At 44.8% G+C, this 21519-nt stretch overlaps 1 protein-coding gene across 13 annotated transcripts in view; it reads right to left on the minus strand.

The window, feature by feature from the left end:
• The window catches only part of Slc43a3 (solute carrier family 43 member 3), a 42174-nt gene that overhangs the window by 11861 nt on the left and 8794 nt on the right, over positions 1 to 21519 (minus strand). For 4 of the 13 annotated variants that reach the window (XM_035446623.1, XM_027422656.2, XM_027422660.2 and 1 more), the window contains 7 exons: positions 15373 to 16189; positions 12371 to 12580; positions 8590 to 8947; positions 8104 to 8224; positions 5815 to 5861; positions 3034 to 3110; positions 2730 to 2822 (listed from right to left, as the gene is read on the minus strand). In XM_035446623.1, coding sequence (XP_035302514.1) covers positions 2730 to 2822; positions 3034 to 3110; positions 5815 to 5861; positions 8104 to 8224; positions 8590 to 8773 — 522 coding nt within the window. In that variant the 5' untranslated portion in view covers positions 8774 to 8947; positions 12371 to 12580; positions 15373 to 16189. Of the gene's footprint in view, positions 1 to 2729; positions 2823 to 3033; positions 3111 to 5814; positions 5862 to 8103; positions 8225 to 8589; positions 8948 to 12370; positions 12581 to 15372; positions 16190 to 21519 lie in introns of those variants that run through there. The other 9 variants (XM_035446624.1, XM_027422662.2, XM_027422661.2 and 6 more) reach the window with 5 other exon arrangements.

The raw sequence follows: 21519 nt of genomic DNA on the forward strand, positions 1-21519 counted from the left end.
CGGGGTGGAAGCAATGAGGGACTTGTGTTAACAGGTACAGGGTTTCAATTTCATAATGTGAAGATTTCTGGAGATGAATGATGGTGTTGGTTGCCCTGCAGCATAAATGTCCTTAAAACTATTAACTGTACACTTAAAAAAAATGGTTATGACTCAGCAGGAGGGTCCAGTGGGCAAAGGGGCTTGCTGCCAAGCTTGATCATCTGAGTTCAACACCCACAACCCACATGATGGACAGACTCCCTCAAGGTATCTTTCTGACCTCCACAGACATGCTGTGCCCACCTCCCACTCCCCCACACACTTCATCAATAGATAACTTTTTAAAATTCTGATAGCAAATTTTATGCTATATGTATTTATCACAAGTGAAAAGTGTAGGAGGCAGAAGCTGGAAGCCACATTTCCAAAAACTTCAGCACAGCCTCCTGCCGGTCCTCCTGGAGCTGCCCAAGGACTCCTGGTCCTCATGTTCCTTCACCCAGGGTCCAGTAAGTAGCAAGGGGCTATCTTGTCATCTGGCCCTACAGTCTGGTGGAACCTCCTCAACATGATCTCAGAGATTTTTTTTGCCCTTATGCTATTCCTTTCTAACAGCAAGAAGTCCTTCTGGTCAACTCTTCACACAAGAGTTCAGCTTATAAAACACATCTGTGGGAAGCTACCGAGCTTCCCCTGTGTTCTCCTAAGTGACTCACATAACAAAGGGAACCTCTAAATTCCTCAAATTTCAGGTTGAGATAAGGCTCTTCCTTGTATGGAGGGTGACACTGAGGTCTGCTTCCATAGAGGAAGCAGCTGAGTCATATTAAACTAAGAATCTCATTCCTGCCCCAGTCCTTCTCTTCCACCTCTGGAGAGCAGATGCATCAAGGAAAAGGAACCTGGAAAGTGGCTCTTGTGCCAGCAGCAGAGGATCTAGCGAGTCCCGGGGAAACTCAGACTCTCTACACAAGGTGCCCATGGGACTAAGTGAGGTTCATGAGCCCGTGCGTGGTCTAATAAAAGCCCAGAGAGAGTCCTAGGTTGCACAGTTTCCGATCCACCATTTTCACTCATGTTGCTCAGTCATTGTGCCCCAGCTTGTTGCTTCATAATCAAAGTGTCGTTACTACAGTGTCACCTAACACACCTTCTGTCCCACTGCAGCCTTCAAAGAGGAAGAACAGAGAAATCGTCTCCTTTCAGGAAAAAGGCTTTTTGTTGTTGCAACAAGGTCTTGGGTAGGCCAGGCAGGCTCCAAGTTCACTGTATAAAATGACCTTGAACTTCTGAGCCTCCTATCTTCATTTCCCTTGTGCTAGGATTACAGGCATGCTACAAAGTCTAATTACGCAGAGCTGGGGTTTGAACCCTGGGCTTTGTGCATTCGAGGCAGGCATTCTAACAACTGAGCTAGTCCCAGCCTAAAGGTTTTCTTTCAGCTCTGCTTTCACCCTCCTTCAAGGAGGAAACATCCCTGAAGTTAGACACTACACACCTGCTTTGTCTCATTTTCAAGTACTACTGGTAGTAGAGACAGAGTTTGCCAAGGTTACCTTAGACCAATCAAAATTCATACTATGCATTCAGTAAGGCAGTAGCCAGATAAAACTGTTAGCAATGACTTAAACACAAAAATCGTTAGCAAATCCAGGTTTGTTGATTCCTGCCTGTAACCTCAGCACCAGAGAGCCTAAGGCAGAATAACAGAGAGCTGAGGCTAGCCTGGGCTACAAAATTCAGTCCAGCCTGCCCTACACAGTCAGGTGCTGCCTCACACAAATTAATTGAAGCTAGGTGTCATGACACATGTTTGTAATCCTGGCACTTAGAAAGCCGAGAAAGAATGATCATGAGTTTGATAGCAAAGTGGACTACACAGTGAGTCTTGGGCCAGCTTAAGAGGCCTTCTCTTAAATAAAAACAGCAATTAATTAATTTAATAAAAACAAAACCATTAGCAGAATGGTTGTTAATGGGGCTACTAACATCCTTGCCAACAGTTTGTTCTCCTGACACTCATGGCTGGCCCTTGGGAGAGACAGAGAGGTCCCTGTGTGGTCTCTAATACCCCACTAGCCCTTCCTACCCAGTTTCCAAAGCTGAAGCTCACATTAGGAAATGTCCCCTTCAGCAGAGTCCCCAGCTTCTGTCCAGCCCTGACTCAAGGATATCATGACCACATTTTCCTTCCCAACTAAGCAAAGAGTATAGTCTTAATTTAAAGAGGGAACTTGGTGGTTACAAGCTCACCTCTAAAACAGATGGGTCTAAGTGCAAGTTCAAACACCATAGTTATCAGTGCAGAACTTTTGGAAGCATCATGATCTCCCTGAGACTCAAATGTGTCACCTGAGACATGGATTTAAATAGTTCCTGCATCGAAGGCTGGCAGAAATCATGACAAGTATCTGGAATAAATAAGGGCTCAAGGGCTCAATAAATGTTGAGTAATAGTATTACATGTGTGAATATGTGTATGACAGTGTATGGAAGCCAGAGAACAGACTCGGGTATCATTCCTTAAGAGAGAAGGCCTCTCACTGGCCTTGTGATTTGCCAAGTAAACGAAGCTAGCCACAGCGATTTACCTGCTTCCAATACCCCACACCGGGATTACAAAGCACACACCAGAGCACTCTGCTTTTTCACATGTGTTCTGGGAATCTAACTTGGCTACTTGTGCTCACACAGCAGGCACTTTAGTCACTGGGCTATCCCCTCAGCCCAGCTATGGGTGTTTTTACCTTAATGATGAGGAAGACTACTGAGGAGGAGTCAAACGCTCCATTGTAGAGGGTGATGATGGTTGAGCGGTGTTTGCCAAAGAGATTCCCAATCTGGAGAAGACAAGTCTGGCTGATTTATTTATTCATGAAACAATTATTTTCCCTCCTTAGCATCCAGCTTGGGCCAGGCGTGATTAATATCCCAAGCCCCTTTCACCCCAATTCCTCCCTCACTAGTTTGGGTCAACCCCTCTGGAAACAAATGATGCCCCAAATTCTCCCCCAGGTTCCTGGTATAAAGAAGAGGGATGCAGGCTCACACCTGTAGGTTGGTGATGAGAAATAGGATTCCTCCAACCGCAAGCATTGGCATGGCCAGGAAGAGCAGCAGGGCAGAGTCTGGAACCATAAAAGTCACAGGAATGGTGATTTCCTTGTAGCCCAAAGCCTCAAAAGTTGTACACACTCCCCTCTCCTCCAGGAGGCTCCAGCTCTCACCACCTTGAGGCTCCCAACAACACAGATCCCTTGGAGCTTGTTTCACCAGCCTGCTGGTGTCCTTTGAGGGCTTTAGAGAATGGTCAATAGACTTCCCAATCGTGCCTGCTGAGGTGCCCTGAAACCCTCTTCTCACCAAAGATGGTCCTGGGTCTCCGGGAGACCACAAATGTCTGCTCCATCCCTGTGGCAGAGGAGGACTCTGGTGTCAGTCCCCAAGTCCAGCCTCAAAATCATGGCATAGCCATGACCTTGAGCTACCTTCTGAATCTGCATCTCTCCCCTCTCCTGCTACATAGAAACAACAGCCTTTGCCCTGCTGCACTGGAGCACTATGAAAACTGAGAGAGAAATGCCTGTGACCTTTTCCTTTGTTTGTGAAACTTTAAGCACTCCCCATTGTGGAGAGATTGGCATTAGAAAGGCTTCCGTGAGTAAGCCTGTTCCTGGTTCTAAACAAAACAACAACAAAAACAAGCAAGCAAAACTGACATGTAAGCAACAGGCCTCCTAAATGTTGGATAGTCTCTAAATGACTCAAAAATCACTGAAAAGGAACCATTTTGGCTAGACAGTAATGGCACATACCTTTAACCACAGCATTGGGAAGGCAGAGGCAAGTGGATCTCCAAGTTTGAGACCAGCCTGGTCTACAGAGAGAGTTCCAGGACAGCCAGGACTACACAAAGAAACCCTGTCTGGGGTGGGAGGGGGGTCCCTGGGGAAGACAACAATTTTTGTACCAGATAATCTAAAGGTTGCTGGCATATTAGGTTTGTACTAGCATCCTAGGTTTGTTTTTGTTTTTTGGTTTTTGGGTTTTTTTTGGTTTGGTTTTTCACATTTTTATTTGTGTGTGTGTGTGTGTGTGTGTGTGTGTGTGTCTCATGTACACACATACACACACAGGCATATGTGTGAAGGCCAGAGGACAACTTGTGGGAGTTGGTTCTCTCCTTCTACCTTGTGGGTCCTGGGAATCAAACTCAGGTCATTAGACCTGGTAGCAAGCACCGTTACTATCTAAGACAACACCCTCCTCGGTAACTATTGTTCTATGCATAGAGAAGCTCTGAGAAGAGATGATTTTAGAGATGAGTCACACTATTTGCCATTCACTTTCTGTCGTTAACAAATGTACATCTCTCCTAATGAGCTAGAGATTGGAGATCAGTTTCATAATAAAATCACCCTAGCCTCAATACTTATCCCAAAATAAAAGTCTTGATGAATGAATTTCGTGTTTCAGAAGCCCAAGCTAGGCCCAGTGTCTTGCTCTTCCTGCTGCCTGCAGATCCAGTTGTAGAATTCTCAGCTACCTCTCCAGCACCATGTCTGCCTGCCTGCTGCCTGCCATGCTGATAATGATCTAAATCTCTGAACTGTAAGCCAGCCCCAATTAATGCTTTCTTTTATAAGTTGCTGTGGTCATGGTGTCTCTTCACAGCCATAGAACACCCGGACTAAGACAGCTGGGGAGATACCCTGTAGACATGAATATCCACAGACAGGAAGTATAGCCTGATCATCAAGCTCTATATAAAACAAGAGATGCTGCCTCAAAAACACAAGGCATCTGAGGGGCCTAGGGCACACTTCTGGCTTCTACTGACATGTACACATACTCTACATGCACACTCAAGTGAGCACACATGTCTACACAAATGCACAAATAAATAATAATAATAATAATAATAATAATAATAATAGGGGGATTTTTCTCAAGACTTACAAATGTGACTCCTGTGAAATTTGTTTGGACCAAAACACTCAGGCACTGGGCTTGCTAAACACAAATGGAGCCTCCCTCATGATGTCAGCTGGCTTCAACACAGCTATTATGCAATGTATTTACATATCTTTTTGTCTCATCCCCCCAAAATTAAGCCACCTAATCTGACCCTGGGGAAGAATGTTGGGAGTTACCTCTTGACCACTTACTTCCAAGCTCACTTCCCACAAATTTGTCTGTGGCCTCCAGCAAGTCTTCAAACTCAGATTGTGCTTCCTTTCCCTCTCCCCCTCCCTCTCCCTCTCCTCAGCTCCTCTCAGTTTTCTACTCCATATAAAAAAGGAAAGAAAAACAGAGAAGACTGGAATTCCCTGCATTTTTTTTTTTTTTTTTTTTTTTTTTGTCTTTCAAAACAGGGTTTCTCTGTGTAACAGCCCTAGCTGTCCTGGAACTTGCTTTGTAGACCAGGCTGGCCTCGAACTCACTGAGATCTGCCTCTGCGTCTGCTTCTCAAGTGCCACTACCTCCCGGCTCCCAGACTTATAGTAATCATCAGAAGCTTGTTTTTTTTTTTTTTTGTTTTGTTTTGTTTTGCATGAAACAGGGTTGACAATTTTGATTCTGCTAAATGAAGAGATGTCTTCAGAAATCATCCTGCATGTTACAAAAAGCAAAAAAGCATTTGAATACTGTGTAGATACAATTCTTTCCTCAAGAGGGTAAATTTTTCACAGACAAGCAACAACTCAGCATCTCTTAGGAATTCTTTCAAATTGTGGATCTCTGAAAATACCACGGGCCCTTTGCCTTCTGCACCTGTCCCATCCATCCACTCCCCAAGCTCGTCTCTCCCATCCACCTGGCAGCACCCACCTGCAGAGGTGAAGGCAATGATGAGTGTGGCACAGGTGTAGAAAAATCTGAAATACGGAAGCATCCAATTAAAAGAAGACACATGAGAACTGGACAGGAGTCTGCTTGACATCCAGGACTTGACAGCATTCTCAGCCAAGGAACTCCAGAGGCACACACACTTCTGAGAGGCTCAGCATCAGAGAAGTCCTCATAGACTGACATGTGGATCTGACTCCACAGAGAGTCTGATAATAAATCTCCATTGTAAACTTGATGAGAACCTATGATCACCTGGCAATGAGGTGATTCCATTAGCTGATATGGGAAGACCCATCCTGACTTGGGTGAACTATTCCCATGGCAGGGGAACCTGGGCTACAGAAAACAAGGAAGGTGATCTCAGCAACAGCATTCAGCCTCTGCTTGACTACAGATACAAGTGAACAGCTCCCTTGAACTCACGCTGCTGTGACTTCCCGACCATGATTGAGGACCATGATTGACGATAACCTGAGACTGTGAGAAACAGCCTTAAGTTACTTTTATCACCATGATTGACGGTAACCTGGGACTGTGAGAAAGAGCCTTAAGTTACTTTTATCGGGTATTTTATCCTAGTAAAGGAAAATAATTAAGACAATGCCTTTTGCTCCTCCCAGGGTCTAAGGCTAAACTGTGAAGTCTTGGGTAATAAGCTCAACTGACAACATGATGTGTGAAAGACCCAGGAGCACAGTGGGCAGAGCACAGGCCCTCTTGTCCTGAGGCTCAACCCCTGGTGCCTAGTATGCAAATCAAAACCTTGAATTCTAATTCCTCCTCCAGATAAGACTTTGGAAACAGTGCTGCCTTTCTCTGGACCTCACTGGGTTTTTCTGGAAAAGGAAAGGGTTAGTTACTGCATGCAACCAAGAATAGCTGTGAATTTGAATTAACAGAATCATAGACTTAGAAAAAATGTTATCAAGATTTTGTGTATACAACTGGACTATGTGGTTGTTGAGAGTTCAGGTGACAATTTGGTGTTGCAATGTCCGAAGGTTTGGACATGTCTGGGTCAGACTGATCTAGATTCCAAACTCAAAGTCATTGAGTTCACAGTGAGGGGTGTGGCTTAGAAGTTGTGCTGGCTTGAATGAAAATGCCCCCCCATCAGTTCATACATTTATGTACTTGGTTCCCAGTTGGTAGAAAGGACTAGAAGGCATGGCCTTGTTGGAAGAGATGTGTCACTGGTGGCTGGCTTTGAAACTTCCAAAGCCTGAACAGACCCCCAGTGTCCTCTCTGCTTTCTGCTTGTGGATCCAGAAGTGAGCTCTTACCTGCTGTTCCAATTGCCTAAGGTCATGCCTTCCCCACACCTTCATAGACTCTGGAACCAGAAGCCCAATGAAATGCTTCCTTTTATAAGTTGCCTTGGTCATGTATTTTTTTTTCATTCCTTTGTTGTTGTTGTTGTTGTTTGTTTGTTTGTTTGTTTGTTTGTTTTTTATTACAGGAACAGAAAAGTAACCAATACAGAAGTAGACACTTGCCTGTCTTACATGAAGCCCTGGGTTCCATTTCCAGAAGCATTAAAAAAAAAAAAAAAAAGTTCAAATGATTCCAGGATAAATCCTAAGGTTCTGGGGCCCTTTAGTGGTGGAGGACTTTGTAAAGATAGATAACAAAAGCCATACCATAAAGAAGAAGTTCAAAGGACACATGGTGGGCAAGAGACAAAAGAAAACTAAAAATTCAAACTTATGTCTGACTTAAACATACTGTTCTCCCAAAAGCTTAAAGTGTAAGGAGCTTGCTTTCCCATCCTCCTGACAGCTCTTCACATACATGCTCCTGCTCTAGGCTATATCAGGGATCAGCAGAGCCAGCTTATCAGTGAACTGGGCCTTGAGCATTATAGTATACAGGAGACAGTAGAACCCTGTAAAAGCAACCTGAGGTCTCTGGCTCATCTGCAAGGGAAACTCCCATTGCAAGAGCCATCTCAGTCAGAGGGAACCTGAAATTCTAACATTGGGGTTATCCAGAAAATGTTGAGGGGGGAGAATGAAGACACAGCCTAAGCTACCTCGACGTAAGGCCCTGCTGGAAATGAGATTGACGATTCAAAGGACAAGGAAAGCAGATAGTATCACCAAACATTTTGCTAATTTTGTAACCCTGGCCTCTCAGGAAGTTGAGCGCGTAACAGGATAATACATTACTGCCTACAGGGGAAGGAGCAAAGAAAAGGGAACCAAGGGTATATCGGAAGAGGATGGCTCTTCTCCCTCACCTCTGCCCAGGCTGGAGCTTTATACTTACATGGCTATAAGGCGGGCCACAGTAGTCTTGAAGCGGTCAAAGATATAGCCAGTAGGGAAGGTCATGAAGTTGTTCATGAAGGACGCCAGAGTGAAGATGAGTGAGAACTTCTCATCCTGAGCTTTGGAGTATGGAAAAGAAAAGCACTTAGGAACCCAGGTTACATTAACCAAAATCAGAATCACCTAACCTTCCTTCGAGGTTAGTTCCTAGACGAGGCTACCCTCTATCTTGAACAATTTTGCTGATCAGAAAGCTGACTGCCAGATTGCATTAAAACGTATAGGTCCCTAGGGGCCCTTCAAAATCTGATGCTTCCTTCCCTGACCTCCTCTACACAGAGAATTTTGACAACCCCTCATAGAAAGGCTGGCAACATGAGTAAGGAAAGGAGTCAGTCCTCCCTGCTCTCTTCCACCTCCCAGGAACCAGGCACAGCTTCCTTTAAAAAAAAAGAAAAAAAAAAAAAAAACTCTTTGTCCTTACCAGGGGGCCCTGTCGCATTGCTGCTATTCGAGCAGTTCTGTTGACAGGGTTCTGCAAAGTAGCCTTCTTTTTTGAACACAAACAACAGCGAAGTCCAGCCAAAGAGGACACCAGCAAAACCAATGCATTCCAGCAGCCCAGTCAAGAGGGTGGCCAAGTAAAGGGGCAGGCCCCGGCTTGCCATGGTCTGATGTGAATGAAATGGATTCCCCAAATCCTACCCTAACCCTCTGAGACCGACCACTGGTAGTGATGTGTGGAAAATTCCTTTGGCAAGTCCTCAGTCTTCAAAGAGCCCTCTTGCTCCAGCTGTCTCTGGGCTGGGGGAGGAGTACCATGGAATTGGTTTGTCTGAATCCTGGAAAACAAGGCAGAAACAGTCTGGTACAGGAAGCTTGTGGACACGCAGCAGTGGGAAAGGGATCCTCAGGAGGAGGGAATGACGCTTTGGGAAGTGAAAAGTTTCATACATGACAAGGGAATGTGGCCTAGCCCTAGAACGTTATCTGGAGTTTATTCCCAAACATGGAAAAACAAAAACAAACAAACAAACAAACAAACAAAAATTCCAATACTGTTCACATCTCCTCAGTCGTGGCATCTGTGAACCACCCATGAGTAAGAATGGCAAAGCATGCCATAGAGGAAAAGTCTATCCTGTCCAAAGTATGAGGGAGAGGGGCCATCACAAGTCAGGAACCACTAACTTGAAAGTCTAAACACAGTCCACTACAAGAGCAGTCCCCATAGGTAATGCAAATGCTCCGTCTAAGCAGCTGGAGCTCTTCAATACATCATAGTGAAATAAAAACTTCTGAAGGCTTTATGAACTAGCCTCAAGGTCACTCAGCTAATTGGTCACTATGCAAAAATAGCCCAACGAAACTCTTATCTAAGATCACAATCCCCATTCACTGCTGCCTCTACCAACATCCATCAACTTCCACCAGGCCCAGAGGTCGGACCCCATCCCGCAGCCGCTCTCTCCCAGATCGCTGTCCCCGAAGCCCACCACCCCCAGACAGCCTCCCTACCCATCTCTGCGCGGCCGGATCTAGCCCAGCCCAGCACGACCTGACCCGACCCACTCTCTCTCACCCGGTCCTACTCGCGTTCCTACAGCCGACTAATCGGACAGTTCTCGCTCGCTTGCTCGCTCGCGCCTTGGCTGGGTTTCCCTGCTCTTGTCGCCCCTCCCAGTCCCCTGCTCGCCTCCTCCCGCTCGCCCCCTCCCGGAAGGGCTTGCGACCCGCCCCCTGTCTCCACCACTTCATTTTTTTTTTTTTTTTTTACCTCGTCTTTTTTCCTACCTCAACTGCTATCTAGGATCCGTGCAGGGTGGCTTGCTCTCCTTTGCCTGGTTTTTAAGCCTTTAGGTAACCCTGCCTCTGCCGCCCCTAACGAGCTAGTTTTAACACAGTGCCAGGCACTGGTTCAGCCATCGAGATGAAGGGGCACAGTTCAGAGCACGTGGATGCACTCACATCGTGTTTCCAGCTCTTTACGGTGTCCACTTGGGTGGGCACAGAACACATTGCTTCCCACTTGCTCATCAGCTCACTCCCCACTCCAAGCTTATCCCCAGAGCTGCCAAGAAAACCCCACTGTAAGTCAGGGAGCCGGGATCAGGACAGAGATGGTTTCATCAGAAACCATCATTGGAGGTGGCCTTGCCTTTCACCGCCAAGGACCCTTTTCCTTGCTCCCCCAACTTCTGCTGAACGCCCCCTGCCTCGCCCGGCCGCTGCCCAGGTTCTGAGAGAGGCTTCCTGCCAGACTGCATTGATTAACTATTCATTCATCACCCCATTTTTTATTAATCAAAGACATTTATAATTGCCCATCGGAGCTTGTGATCAGCATGAGATAGCTGGCCTAACCAGCTGTGTTGCTCACTCCAGCCCAGAGCGAATGAGCCGATGTCTTCTCTGCCTGTACCACAGTTTTCTCCTCTCCTTTGAGAGTCAGCTGCTTATGCATTAGATGCAAACCCTATGCCCAGCTTCCTGGCTCAGCCCTCTCTCCAAATGAAAAATAGGAAGTAGATTGTGGGAAGCCAGCACCAGTTAGTGTTTCCAGACCACCACCAAAAAAAAAACAAAGTCTCAAAAAAAGGCTACTCAAGTGACTTACTGCAGAGGGGGAGGGCGCTGCCATCCTACACCCCAGTGACTTCAGTGTAGCAGGCTGAGGGAGACAAGTTCACTAGCTGTCCCACCTGTAAAATGGGTTTGATGCACCTTAGTTATAGGAGGTGTCCCTCCACGAGGCATGAGGAGCCTAAGAAGTCCCCATGGAGCAGATGCCACAGGCTAACTGCACAAAAGTGGGATTTCCAGTTTCTAGTTAGCACTGGGGCTGAAAGGGAGCTTAGCAGGGAGGCCACAAAGGACTTTGGACAAATGTCATGCCACACAACAGTCCTAAAAGGACTTTGCCCAAGGTCATGCCACACAGCGTAAAATTTGCCTGACCCCCACACTTGTGCTCTTAACTCTCCCAGTCTTGACACCAGATATTTGGACTTCGAAGAAAACAAGTCATTTCTTTAAAAATTAAAATTTCTAAAACACTGGAGGGTGAGGATGGGGAAATAAAAATACAACTCAAGACAAAGGAAACAGTGCAAGATTTTTCTCTCGCTGCAAGTCAGTGCTATGAATGCAAACCCAAGCTTCTGCCCTGGGCTCGTGTTTTGCTCTCCTGAGGACCTGGTGGATAAGGAAATGGAAACAGCAAAGAAAGAACAGAAAAGGTCAAAGCCAAGATAAAGAGAATTTAGAATGCAAATCAGCAGGAGCAGGCGGGAAGGCACAGCTCACAAGCAGGCCCAAACACAGGACCCAGTGTAGGCCACCCTAGACTAAGCACTATGTCCTATTCCTGTCTCTCCGGTAGGAGCCCCACCCTACACCCCACTCGGCTGTGCAGAAGACACCACCTCTAGTAACACGACAGACCTATTGACAATGGCAAGTGTGGATCTTAGCATATTCTGAGTCCTATTTGCTTCAGTTCCTGCAGCAGGGAAAGGCAATTGCTGTTCTGATCAGCCTACAGTGGCTCTCCAATGAGGATTTTCTTGTAGCATCCAAGAGAGGAGAGATTATAGTAAGTTCTGACTTTCTCTCTTCATCTCCTTCCCCTGCACCCCATCTTTTTTTTAATTGATTGCTTGCTTGGCTGGCTCAGTGAATCCATGTGAAGCACCCAGCTCTATGGCGGGTGCTGGAATTCAGGAGATCCAGTGCCTTCCCTCAAGCAGCTCCTTCTCAAGCCAAGGAGACAAAGAAAGCCTATTCCTAGAGTGAGAGAATGTTCTTCCAAGCAGAAGCCAGCATAATACTTTCAGCCAACAACATGGGGCCAGGACAGAGCCTAGACAAAGCAAAAACATTCTAGAACTATGGTAGATACTGGCAAGGACAGTAGAAAGACTTAGGCCTGAGCCAGGACCTGGGTGAAGGTATTTGGACTTCAGCTCCTATCAATCAATCACATCCTATTGATTCCATCTGTTTCTATCTGTCCTGCCCATCCTTAGCTACTGCCACAGCCAGATCCTCATCTCTCACTGAGGCCTTGCCTACCTCTGTGCTATCAGCACATCAGCCCATCTGGGTTCTCATTTGATAACACTACTTAACTGTTCATACTCTTTCCGGTTACCCAGCAGCTGAGGGCTAGGCCAGGTTCTGGGGTTAAAAGCCATGGACATCACATGGGCTTGTGTGTCTAGCCACACATGGCAAAATGAAAGAACTACATATAAATCATATACCTGAGGGTAAAAAGACTGAGGCTGTAGCTCAGTAGAGTGTTTGCTTAGCATGCAGCATGAAGTCCTGGGTTCCAAACTCATCACTGCGGATGAAGATGCTTGCCTGTAGTCCCAGCACTCAAGAGGTCGAAGCAGGAGGTCAGAGGTTCAAGATCGTCCTTTGCTAAATAAAAAGTTCAAGGCCAGCTTGGGCCACATGAGGCTCTATCTCTAAACAAACAAACAAATACAATGATACTCCTGGTGCAAGCAATGATTAGGTCCTCAGTCATCCCATCCCACCTTCCCCCTTTTCCACCCCCAGATGATCCTTCCTAGGCAGTGTTCACAAACCCTTTTCTTCTTTAATTTCATTTTGCTTTGGTTTTGACACATGGTTTTTGTTTGTTTGTGTGTGTGTGTGTGTGTGTGTGTGTGTGTGTGTGTGTGTGTGTGTGTGTGTGACCTTGGCTGTCCTAGAACTAGGTCTGTAGACAAGGCTGGCCTCAAACTCACAGAAATCTCCTGCCTTTGCTTCCCAAGAGTTCTGGGCCACCACTACCTGGCACACAAACCCTTTCTTAGCCCCCTTTCCAAATGGATAGATAAGCTGTAAGCCTTTTCACATAAAGGGCTCTGCTTTCTGATGTATCAAGCATACAAACAAGCCAGTGTTCTCGAAGAAACAGAACCGATAGAATAAACTAACATAGTTAAATATCAAAAATGGATTTATGAATCGTTTACAATGGGCTTCCCACCTACAATAATCCATCCAAGAAAAATCCTTCACAGGTGCCCAGCTGCTTGGCTTTTAGTTACTTCCAAATGTAGTCAAGTTGACACCCAAGATTAGCCATCACATCCTCTCAAAACCTAGGTTTGTGAGAATCCAAGTATTTGGCTTTCCCACCTACAGTCTCAAAAAGGGTTTTGAGAGCCAGTTTTGAAAATTTAAGAAGCAAAAGATAAATGAAAACATTTTCTTTTTCATTTCCAATGAAAAGAAAAATTCCCATCCTCCTGAGGTAAAGCCACGAAAAATTATCAGCAGCATGTTGATAGCCAATCACTGATCTCTCTGAGCGTCACTCCTCTCATCTATAAAATTAGTCAGGTTGTGGTGTGGATTACAGATAATGTATGAAAATTGCCCAATTAGTACACTGGCTAATATTGTTGTTAACAAACATTATTTAATTATGGGAAAATCAAGAAGAAATCTAATCAAAAAAAAGGAAATGAGATTTTGGAAGGATTGTAAATTGCCCCTAACTGAACAAAGAAAGAAGTGGGTAGGGACTGGAGAGATGGCTCAGTGGTTAAGAGTACTGCCTGCTCTTGAGGAAGACCAAGGTTCATTCTCAGCACCCACATAGTGGCTCACAACCACCTGTAACTCCAGTTCCAGGGGATATGATGCCTTCATCTGACCTCCACAGGCACCAGGCACACGTGTGGTAAACAGATATACATGAAGACAAACTGTTCATACACTAAAAATGAAAAAATAAATGGGGGGTCACTGTATCACTATAAGCCAACTGCCTTTAAAGAGCCCCATCCTACGGAAGCAGTCCCCTGAGGTAGATATCTGTGTCTCCCCAGGGAGAAAAACCCTGTTGACCATCCAACTGATTATACTGTGAGCTACTGGCAGGAAGTTGGTTCACAAACCAGAGTAGACAGGAAGGAGAGAAAGCCATAGAGCTAAGCTCTTTGGGATCTCCTAGTCCGTTCAAAATGGCTCTGATAGTGCTGGACTGTCCATGAATAGGAGGCCTCCATGCTCTAGGAGACGTTTCTTTTCAGAAGAAAAGGGATATGAAAGGATTCCCAAGGAGGCACTAGAGAGGCCCTCAGGCCAGTCATGTTGCTAGCCCAGCCCTTGTGGCTACTGTCAGTGACAGCAATCATGTATACAGCAACCAGTCACAATGAGCTTGGGAGTTAGAGGCAGGAGCACCAAGGCCCAATGCACCTGGCCTCATGAGTCTCCTGGGGCCCACCCCACTCCCCCTAACTGCATTTCCATGGCATGTTAGCTATTTTGTGCATTGTGGTCACATATTACCCAACAGACACAGCGTAAATGAGGAAATATTTATTTGAGCTTGTGGTTTCAGAGGCATTTCTGTCCGTCACGGCAGAGAAGACACAGCTGTGCTCACAGCAGTGGAAGCATGTGGCTAAGACTCACATCTCAGTACATCAAGAAGCAGAAAGAGCTAGACAGAAACTAGAGCATCACCACATCTCAAGATGTAGCCTGGTACCTTTGGACCATGACTCCAGTGGCCTTTGAATGCCCGAACCACCAAATCTGGGCAAGCACTTCTCTAGATGGCTGTCTGCAAGCAGGACATCCTAGGTGCCTTACATTTTCAGGAATTCTCTGCTGAAGTCTTCCATGTGAAATTTGCATTTTTGCTTCTTAATCCTTTGATGGATGGGCCCTCAAAGCACCTGTTGTTTGGGTGAAATTTGGGGCTTCTTTCTTTAAGGTCTATTTTTTTATTTTTAATGTTCATATGTGTGTGAGTAGATGTACGTACGAACAAGAGAACAGGTGCCAAAGAAGCTAGAGGCACTGGATCCTGCTGCAACTGGACTTCCAGGCAGTTGTGAGCTACCCAATGTGGGTTTTCTTCATGGTTGAGTTCTTTAGCAGCCCACACTGTAAACAAACTTTCACCGCCTCACTCACCAAACTACATTTTCCATATCCTTTTGCTCTAGATCTCATTTGCAAATCTAGCTAAAAGCATCCTCAGCCTGGATGCTATGCAGTCATGCAATTTCATCCACCAAATAAATTAATCTTTTATTCTTGAATCCGGCCTCACTCAAATGTTTAGACTATAGGCAGAGCGTGGCCAGATTTTTGCCAGAATGCAACATCAATTTTCAGTAAGATCTGTGTTCCCATTTGAAAACACATGAGTATAAACCCTACAGTGTGCATGTCTGCCACAGGTTGGTCTTCAGAAGGCCACCAGATTTGCACAATAAGCTCTACTTACAGCATCTGTGAGCTTCTCCAGTCCGAATCTCCGCTCTTACGTGGTCCTTCTGAAAACCACTTCTAAAAGATTAAGAATCACATACCTGGGTTTCCTATAGCAACAGTCCCACTCCCAATACTAATTTTCTGTATGTCCCATGTCACTGTGACAGAAACAAGAGAGGTTTACTCTGCCAGAGAGATTTTAGTTCATGGCAGAGAAAGCCTTGTAGCACTCAGAACAAAGAGCATGCAATGGAGGCCCCTCGCAAGGGGATGAGCCAGGAAACAGAAAGTGCTAGATGGTTTACACTCTGAAAAGCTTCATACCCTGCTTCCACCAGCCAGCTCCCACCTCATAAAGGCTTCACAGTCTTCAAAATTTTAACACAAGCTGGAGGCCAAATATTGAGACCATGAGCCTATTTGGGACATTCCAGATTTAAACCAATACATGTGTTCGTCCAAGAAGACATTTACAGGTACTAGATTTTATCGGAGACAAAAGATATCAAATTACTAAACATGTCTATACCTGCAACTCTAAGAGCCAGGCTGAATCACACCATATGAATCCCAAGGTGTTCTCCAGCCCTGAGAAGACAGAGTGGCATGAAGGATACCCACTATTAAGTGATCACTGACTGTGTGCTAGAGTTTACACATTGACTGTCCCCCAAAGGCCCCAAGTTAAAGGCTTGGTTCACAGGGTAGGGTCCTACTAGGAAGTGATGGAACCTTCAGGAAGTAGATCTTCAGAAGGTCCTTAGGTCTCCAGAAGTGTGTCTTCAAAGGAATTTCGAAGTCTCAAACCCTTCTTCTTTTCTCTTTGTTTCCTGGCCATGAGATAAGCATGGACCTCAACACAAAGAATTTCCTCAATCTCAGATAGGAAACTCTAGACTCTGTGCTAGAACAAGCTTCCCACCCTCAGTCTTCCTCTCTCACTTGTTCTATTCTCCAAGCCTCACTGGATATCTCCATTCTGTCTCAAACTCATGACCTTCCTGCCTCAGCCTCCAGTGCTGGATTAGAAGTGTGCACTACCATTCTTAGCTAGCCCCGCCCCCTGCCCATGCTTTTTATTTCTATTATGTTAAGTATATGTATGTGGGGGATGGGTATGTGTGTATGAATGAAGTACCCACAGAGGGTAGAGGTGTGAGAGACCCCTGGAGCTGGAGTTACAGGCAGTTGTGAGCCACCTGATGTGAGATGTGGGTGCTGGGAATTGAACTCAGGTCCTCAGGAAGAACAGTGTGTGCTCTTAATCACTGAACCATCTCTCTAGCTCCAGCCTTTCCTTTTTTTAAGGACATGGTTTCATGCATCCAACTTGGCCTCAAAGTTGCTGTAGAACCAAAGATAACCTCAAAGTTCTGATCCTCCTGCTTCCATTCTAGTTCGGCTGTTTTACAGACAGACATACATAAACAGGAGACCTGGTTTTATGCTGTAATGGCAGTCAAACCCAGGTTTTGTGCATACTAAGTCAACTAAACCACATTCCCCACCTTTCCTCTTTATAAGTTAATTATCTCGTGTATTTTGTTTTAGTGAATGAAAAGTAGCTCTCCATATATATATTGGGCACTACGTAAAGTGCTTTGTGCCTATTCTCTCATTTGGTTTATAACAACCCTATGAGGATAAGTCCCCATATAATGCTGAAGTCATTATTGTCCTACTGAGGCCCAGAAGGATTCAACAACTTTCCAAATATCACCTGGGCAGAGTGGGGTACTGTAGTGATATATTATTTATGATTTATTAAAGCTTGACTGAGGATTCAGAAAAGCAAAGTCAGCCACAAGCTACAAGCCTTAGAAGTCAGACCTTTAATCCCACCACTAGGGAGGCAGAAGCTGCCTGGTCTACAAAGCGAGTTTCAGGACAGCCAGAACTGTTAAACTAGACAGAGAAACCCTGTCTCAAAGAAGGAGGAGGAGGAGGAAAAGGAAGAGGAAGAGCCCTACAATGACAATTTTCCAGCATTAAGCTGAACAATTCTAACTAAAGATCAGCCTTGGACTACAAACTTCTCAGAACAACTTCGAGGTGACCAGCAAAGATGATCTATCGGACTAGGATCCCCTAAAGATATCGTTTGTTGCCTGCAGACAGCAGGAAGTGACTTTAAGAAAACAACCCCCACATTCCCAAGAGGTGGGGTGGGTGGTTTTTTAACATTCAATGGGTAATGGATATTTGTCATCGTTTAAACATATTGGTTACAAAATGTTGTTGGTTATGGTCACGAAGAAAGTTGAAGAAAGGACAGTAGATTGAAGGATTTTGTTTTGAAAAAAAAGGATACAGATATGATAGGATAAAAAGGTAGATTATTAAATCTACTCTTGAAAAGAAAAAGGGATGATATAAGTATAATAAGACAAAAAGGAAAATTATTGAATTTACTTCTAAAAAGTATAGATATGGTGAGATAAAAAGGTAGCTTTTTGGATCTACTTTTAAAAAAGTGACTACTAGTTTTAAATATTTTACATTTGATTAGACTTCAGTATGTTGTATACAAATATTGTATATTGACACAAATTTGAGATTAATTTATTAAGACATTTTGTACATACTTTCTAAGGTATTGTACCTATACAGCTCATTTATCAATATAATGCAAATTTCTAGTCCCTGAAAATTATTGTTGCCAACTGTATAAGATAATAAGGAAAAATACGTTAGTAATTAGTCACCTATTGCAATTGACTTTGTAATCACATTAGGTATGTTTTCAAGGTCAAACAGACATATATTTTAGAAAGTTCATCTTCAAACACTTAAGAGATCTACAGAATATGGCATTTAAAATGTTTTAATAACATAGGTTATTTTTTATGACAATGAGACATGTCTGCTCCTGGAAGCAACAATCTACTTAAGAAAAGATGAAGAAACTCCACATGGAGTTAACTTTCTTTGTGGCAAAAGTAAGACACTAGGCAAGAAAGTGCCCTTGCCTCAATTGCTGACAGTATGCTGTCCAAAATGGACAAACAGGACACAAAAGAGAGTAAGAGCAAAACCTTGCCAAGACAAGGCAGGACAGCTCTTCAGAAAATCCTGCTTCACAGAAAAGTCTGTCAGAGATGCTAGGCCTATAGGTCAAAGATGGATGCCCCAATGTTGCAGAGGAACCTTGGGTGACTGCCCAGGCAACCAGCTGTTTTTGACATTTCTCACTTTTTGGAAGTCACTTGCTTGTACTTCCTGTTTATTCAGTTAATAGTATTTCTTTGTTGGGTCTCTGAGGGAGTTGAGGAATAGATAGTCTAGTTATAGTTTTCATTGTTTACCAGATTCAGAAAAGAAACTCACTAAAGATGTGTAAAGTGTAAAAGGTTGAGATACTTTAAAAGATAATTTGATAATGCAAATTAGAATAGAAAATAAATTAGGTACAAAACTTTGGACTCACCAAGATAAGATAGGCAATGAAGTATTTTCTCTGAATTTGTCAAGTGCAAAGGACTAGACATTGTTGACAAACTTTTTGCCTGTATATATTGTATATAGTTTTTCTTATGTTAGCTGTAGCCTTCTTCTTTTTGTATTAGACAAAAAAATGAGGAATTGTAGTGATATACTATTTATGATTTATTAAAGCTTGACTGATGATTCAGAAAAGCAAAATCAACCACAAGCCATAGAAGCCAGGCACACACCTTTAATCCCAGCAGCCAGAAGCTAGGAGATGGTGGTACATACCTTTAATCCTAGGACTCAGGATTAAGAGATAGATGAATCTCTGTGAACCCAAGGCCACCCAGATCTACACAAGAGTGAATCATTCTAAAAGAGAATTATAGCTCACACCTTTAATCCCAACATTAGGGAAGTATATAAAACAGAAGCAAGGCCTCAGAGAGGCATTCCTTCTCCAGCCACACTGAGGGAGGTTACAGTTTGAGGCTTGGTAAGAACTCGTGGAGACAGGACCAACCCATTCAGCCTGAGGCAGAGGTCAGAAGCTAGTGGCCAGTTGCTTTGCTTTTCTGACATTCAGCTTGAAGCTTGAACCCAAATGTCTGTCTCTGAGTCATAATTTATTTGTGTTACAGGGTAGTACAAGCCAGGGTACTCTGACTCAGCTTTCTTTACAAACATTTTATCGTGTGTGTGTGTGTGTGTGTGTGTGTGTGTGTGTGTGTGTGTGTGTGTACATGAGTATGTATGTGCTCTCCATGCAAATGGGAACCCTCAGAGGTGAGAAGAGGTGTGTCAGATCCTCTGCAACTAGAGTTCTAAACGGATGAGAGCTGTCATGTAGGTGCTGGAAACCAAACCAGGTCCTCTGCAAGGGCGGTAAGAGCTTTTAACCACTGAGCCTTCTCCAGCCCCTCAGTTGATATTCTTAGCCAATAAGCTGCCTGGTCCGCCTGCCCCCCAAGTACTGCACAGACCGTGAACTCTGGAAATGGGCTGACAGAAAGTTCAATTGCTAGTCACAGAAGTAAAGGGCACAGGAGGCTTTCTGGTAGCATTGCTGATTAGACCACACAAGTGTTTCCCTGCTCTGTGTCTCCCAGCCCCACTCACATAGCTGAAGGGACGAAAGCAATGCCATCATGTCCTGACTCCATTTGTGTCTGCTTAGACCCCTCAACTCTCTGTCTCCCAATAGCCACATCTGCCTGGGCAACACATTTGGGATTGCCATGACCCTGTCCATGGTCCAGTGGATAACCAAAAGAAGTAATGTTTATACAAACTAAACATAACCTATGATAACTGAAAAAGGTACAAATCAAAATTAATTGTCATGTTGTATCTGAAGTAGCCACTGTGTTCCACCTAAACAGATGTTTCAAGGCTACACTGCCCCAACCCTCATCTGACATTGAAGGTAATTGTGGTTTCTGTGGGTTATGCCTTTAAAAAACGCTGTACCCCTGAGCTTCAACACCAAGAGACTGAGGCATTACCCCACTCCAGGCCACTCTGGCCAAAATGAAAGGGTTCTCAACTCTTAATTGGTTTAATTCATGCGGCTGTCTATGTCTTTCATATGGATTATTTCACTTTTTGGAGGCCCCAGAAAGGTACCCCCTCACCCAGGACTTGGCCTCTCTCTGGACTGCCCTAGGAAGTAGAGAAGTTAGAGGAGTTGCTCCATAGAGATGATGTCCCAGGACTCCATGCCTCCCACTGAGCCGAGAAAGGTTTGTAATAACTGCTGTGTGGCCCAGACACCAAAATGGGTCATCCTTCTGGCACTACTAGGAGGTGTGTCTGCATACTGAATTCAGTTCTGTTTAAGAGGATAGGCCTCTTTAGGGGCCTTCTCCTGGGTAAGAGGTACAGGCCTCTTGAGGGGTCTCATTAGGGTTAAGGGACTGAGGCCCTTTGAGGATACTGCTTAAGGTTTGAGAAGAAACATGTGACAAAGAGCCTTTCTTTATTCTCCTGAGCTAAGTAGGGATGCCAAAAGCAGAGGGCCTGACCTCCTGGTCCTGTCTCTCATGAGAGAGCTGGTTTTGGTTTTAGTCAGGATGAATGGTCAGCCAACTGTGTGAGCTCTGCTTACAGGGCTATATTGTTGATTTTTTACTGGTGACTCTGTCTTGTTTTGTACCCTCCCTGTTGTCATTTCTGAGAAGAGGAGAGCTGGTCTGTACTCCAAACTCACTCTGACTTAGTGACTGGAAGCCAACGTGGGGTCTTCGGGAGAGATCTGCACCTCACCCATTAGGGAGCCATTTGCAGCCCTTGTCGCCCTGTGTTATATGACTGATGGGAATTCTTTCTGGGATTATATTGACTGTTCAGGTCAACTCTGTCCTCTGACCCCACCTGTCTTTTGTCCATGAACCCTCTACCTGCCTGTCCCCATTCCTTCCCAGGCTCCATGTGTGCTTCTCTCCTCCCTTGGTCCTTCCATCCCAATCATTTCTTTCTCTCCAGCTCTCCACTCCTCAGTGTTTCATCTCAACCCCTCTCACTCCTGCTGCTCAGCTCCTGCTCAGGGTCTCAACCAGAGCACGAACTTAGTCAAATGAAATCCTCCTTCTCCCAAAGGGCTCTCAGAGCCCAAAGAGAGCAAGACGTAAAGTCTTGCTGGCTGAGTCCTGCAAGATAAGGCCCCAGGTGTGACAGGACAGCGTGTGCAGGACAGGGCGACTTATGGCTACAGGAGCTACAATGTGGACAG

This window comes from Cricetulus griseus, chromosome 6, assembly GCF_003668045.3.
Source record: "Cricetulus griseus strain 17A/GY chromosome 6, alternate assembly CriGri-PICRH-1.0, whole genome shotgun sequence".
In the NCBI taxonomy this organism is placed as follows: Eukaryota; Metazoa; Chordata; class Mammalia; order Rodentia; family Cricetidae; genus Cricetulus; species Cricetulus griseus.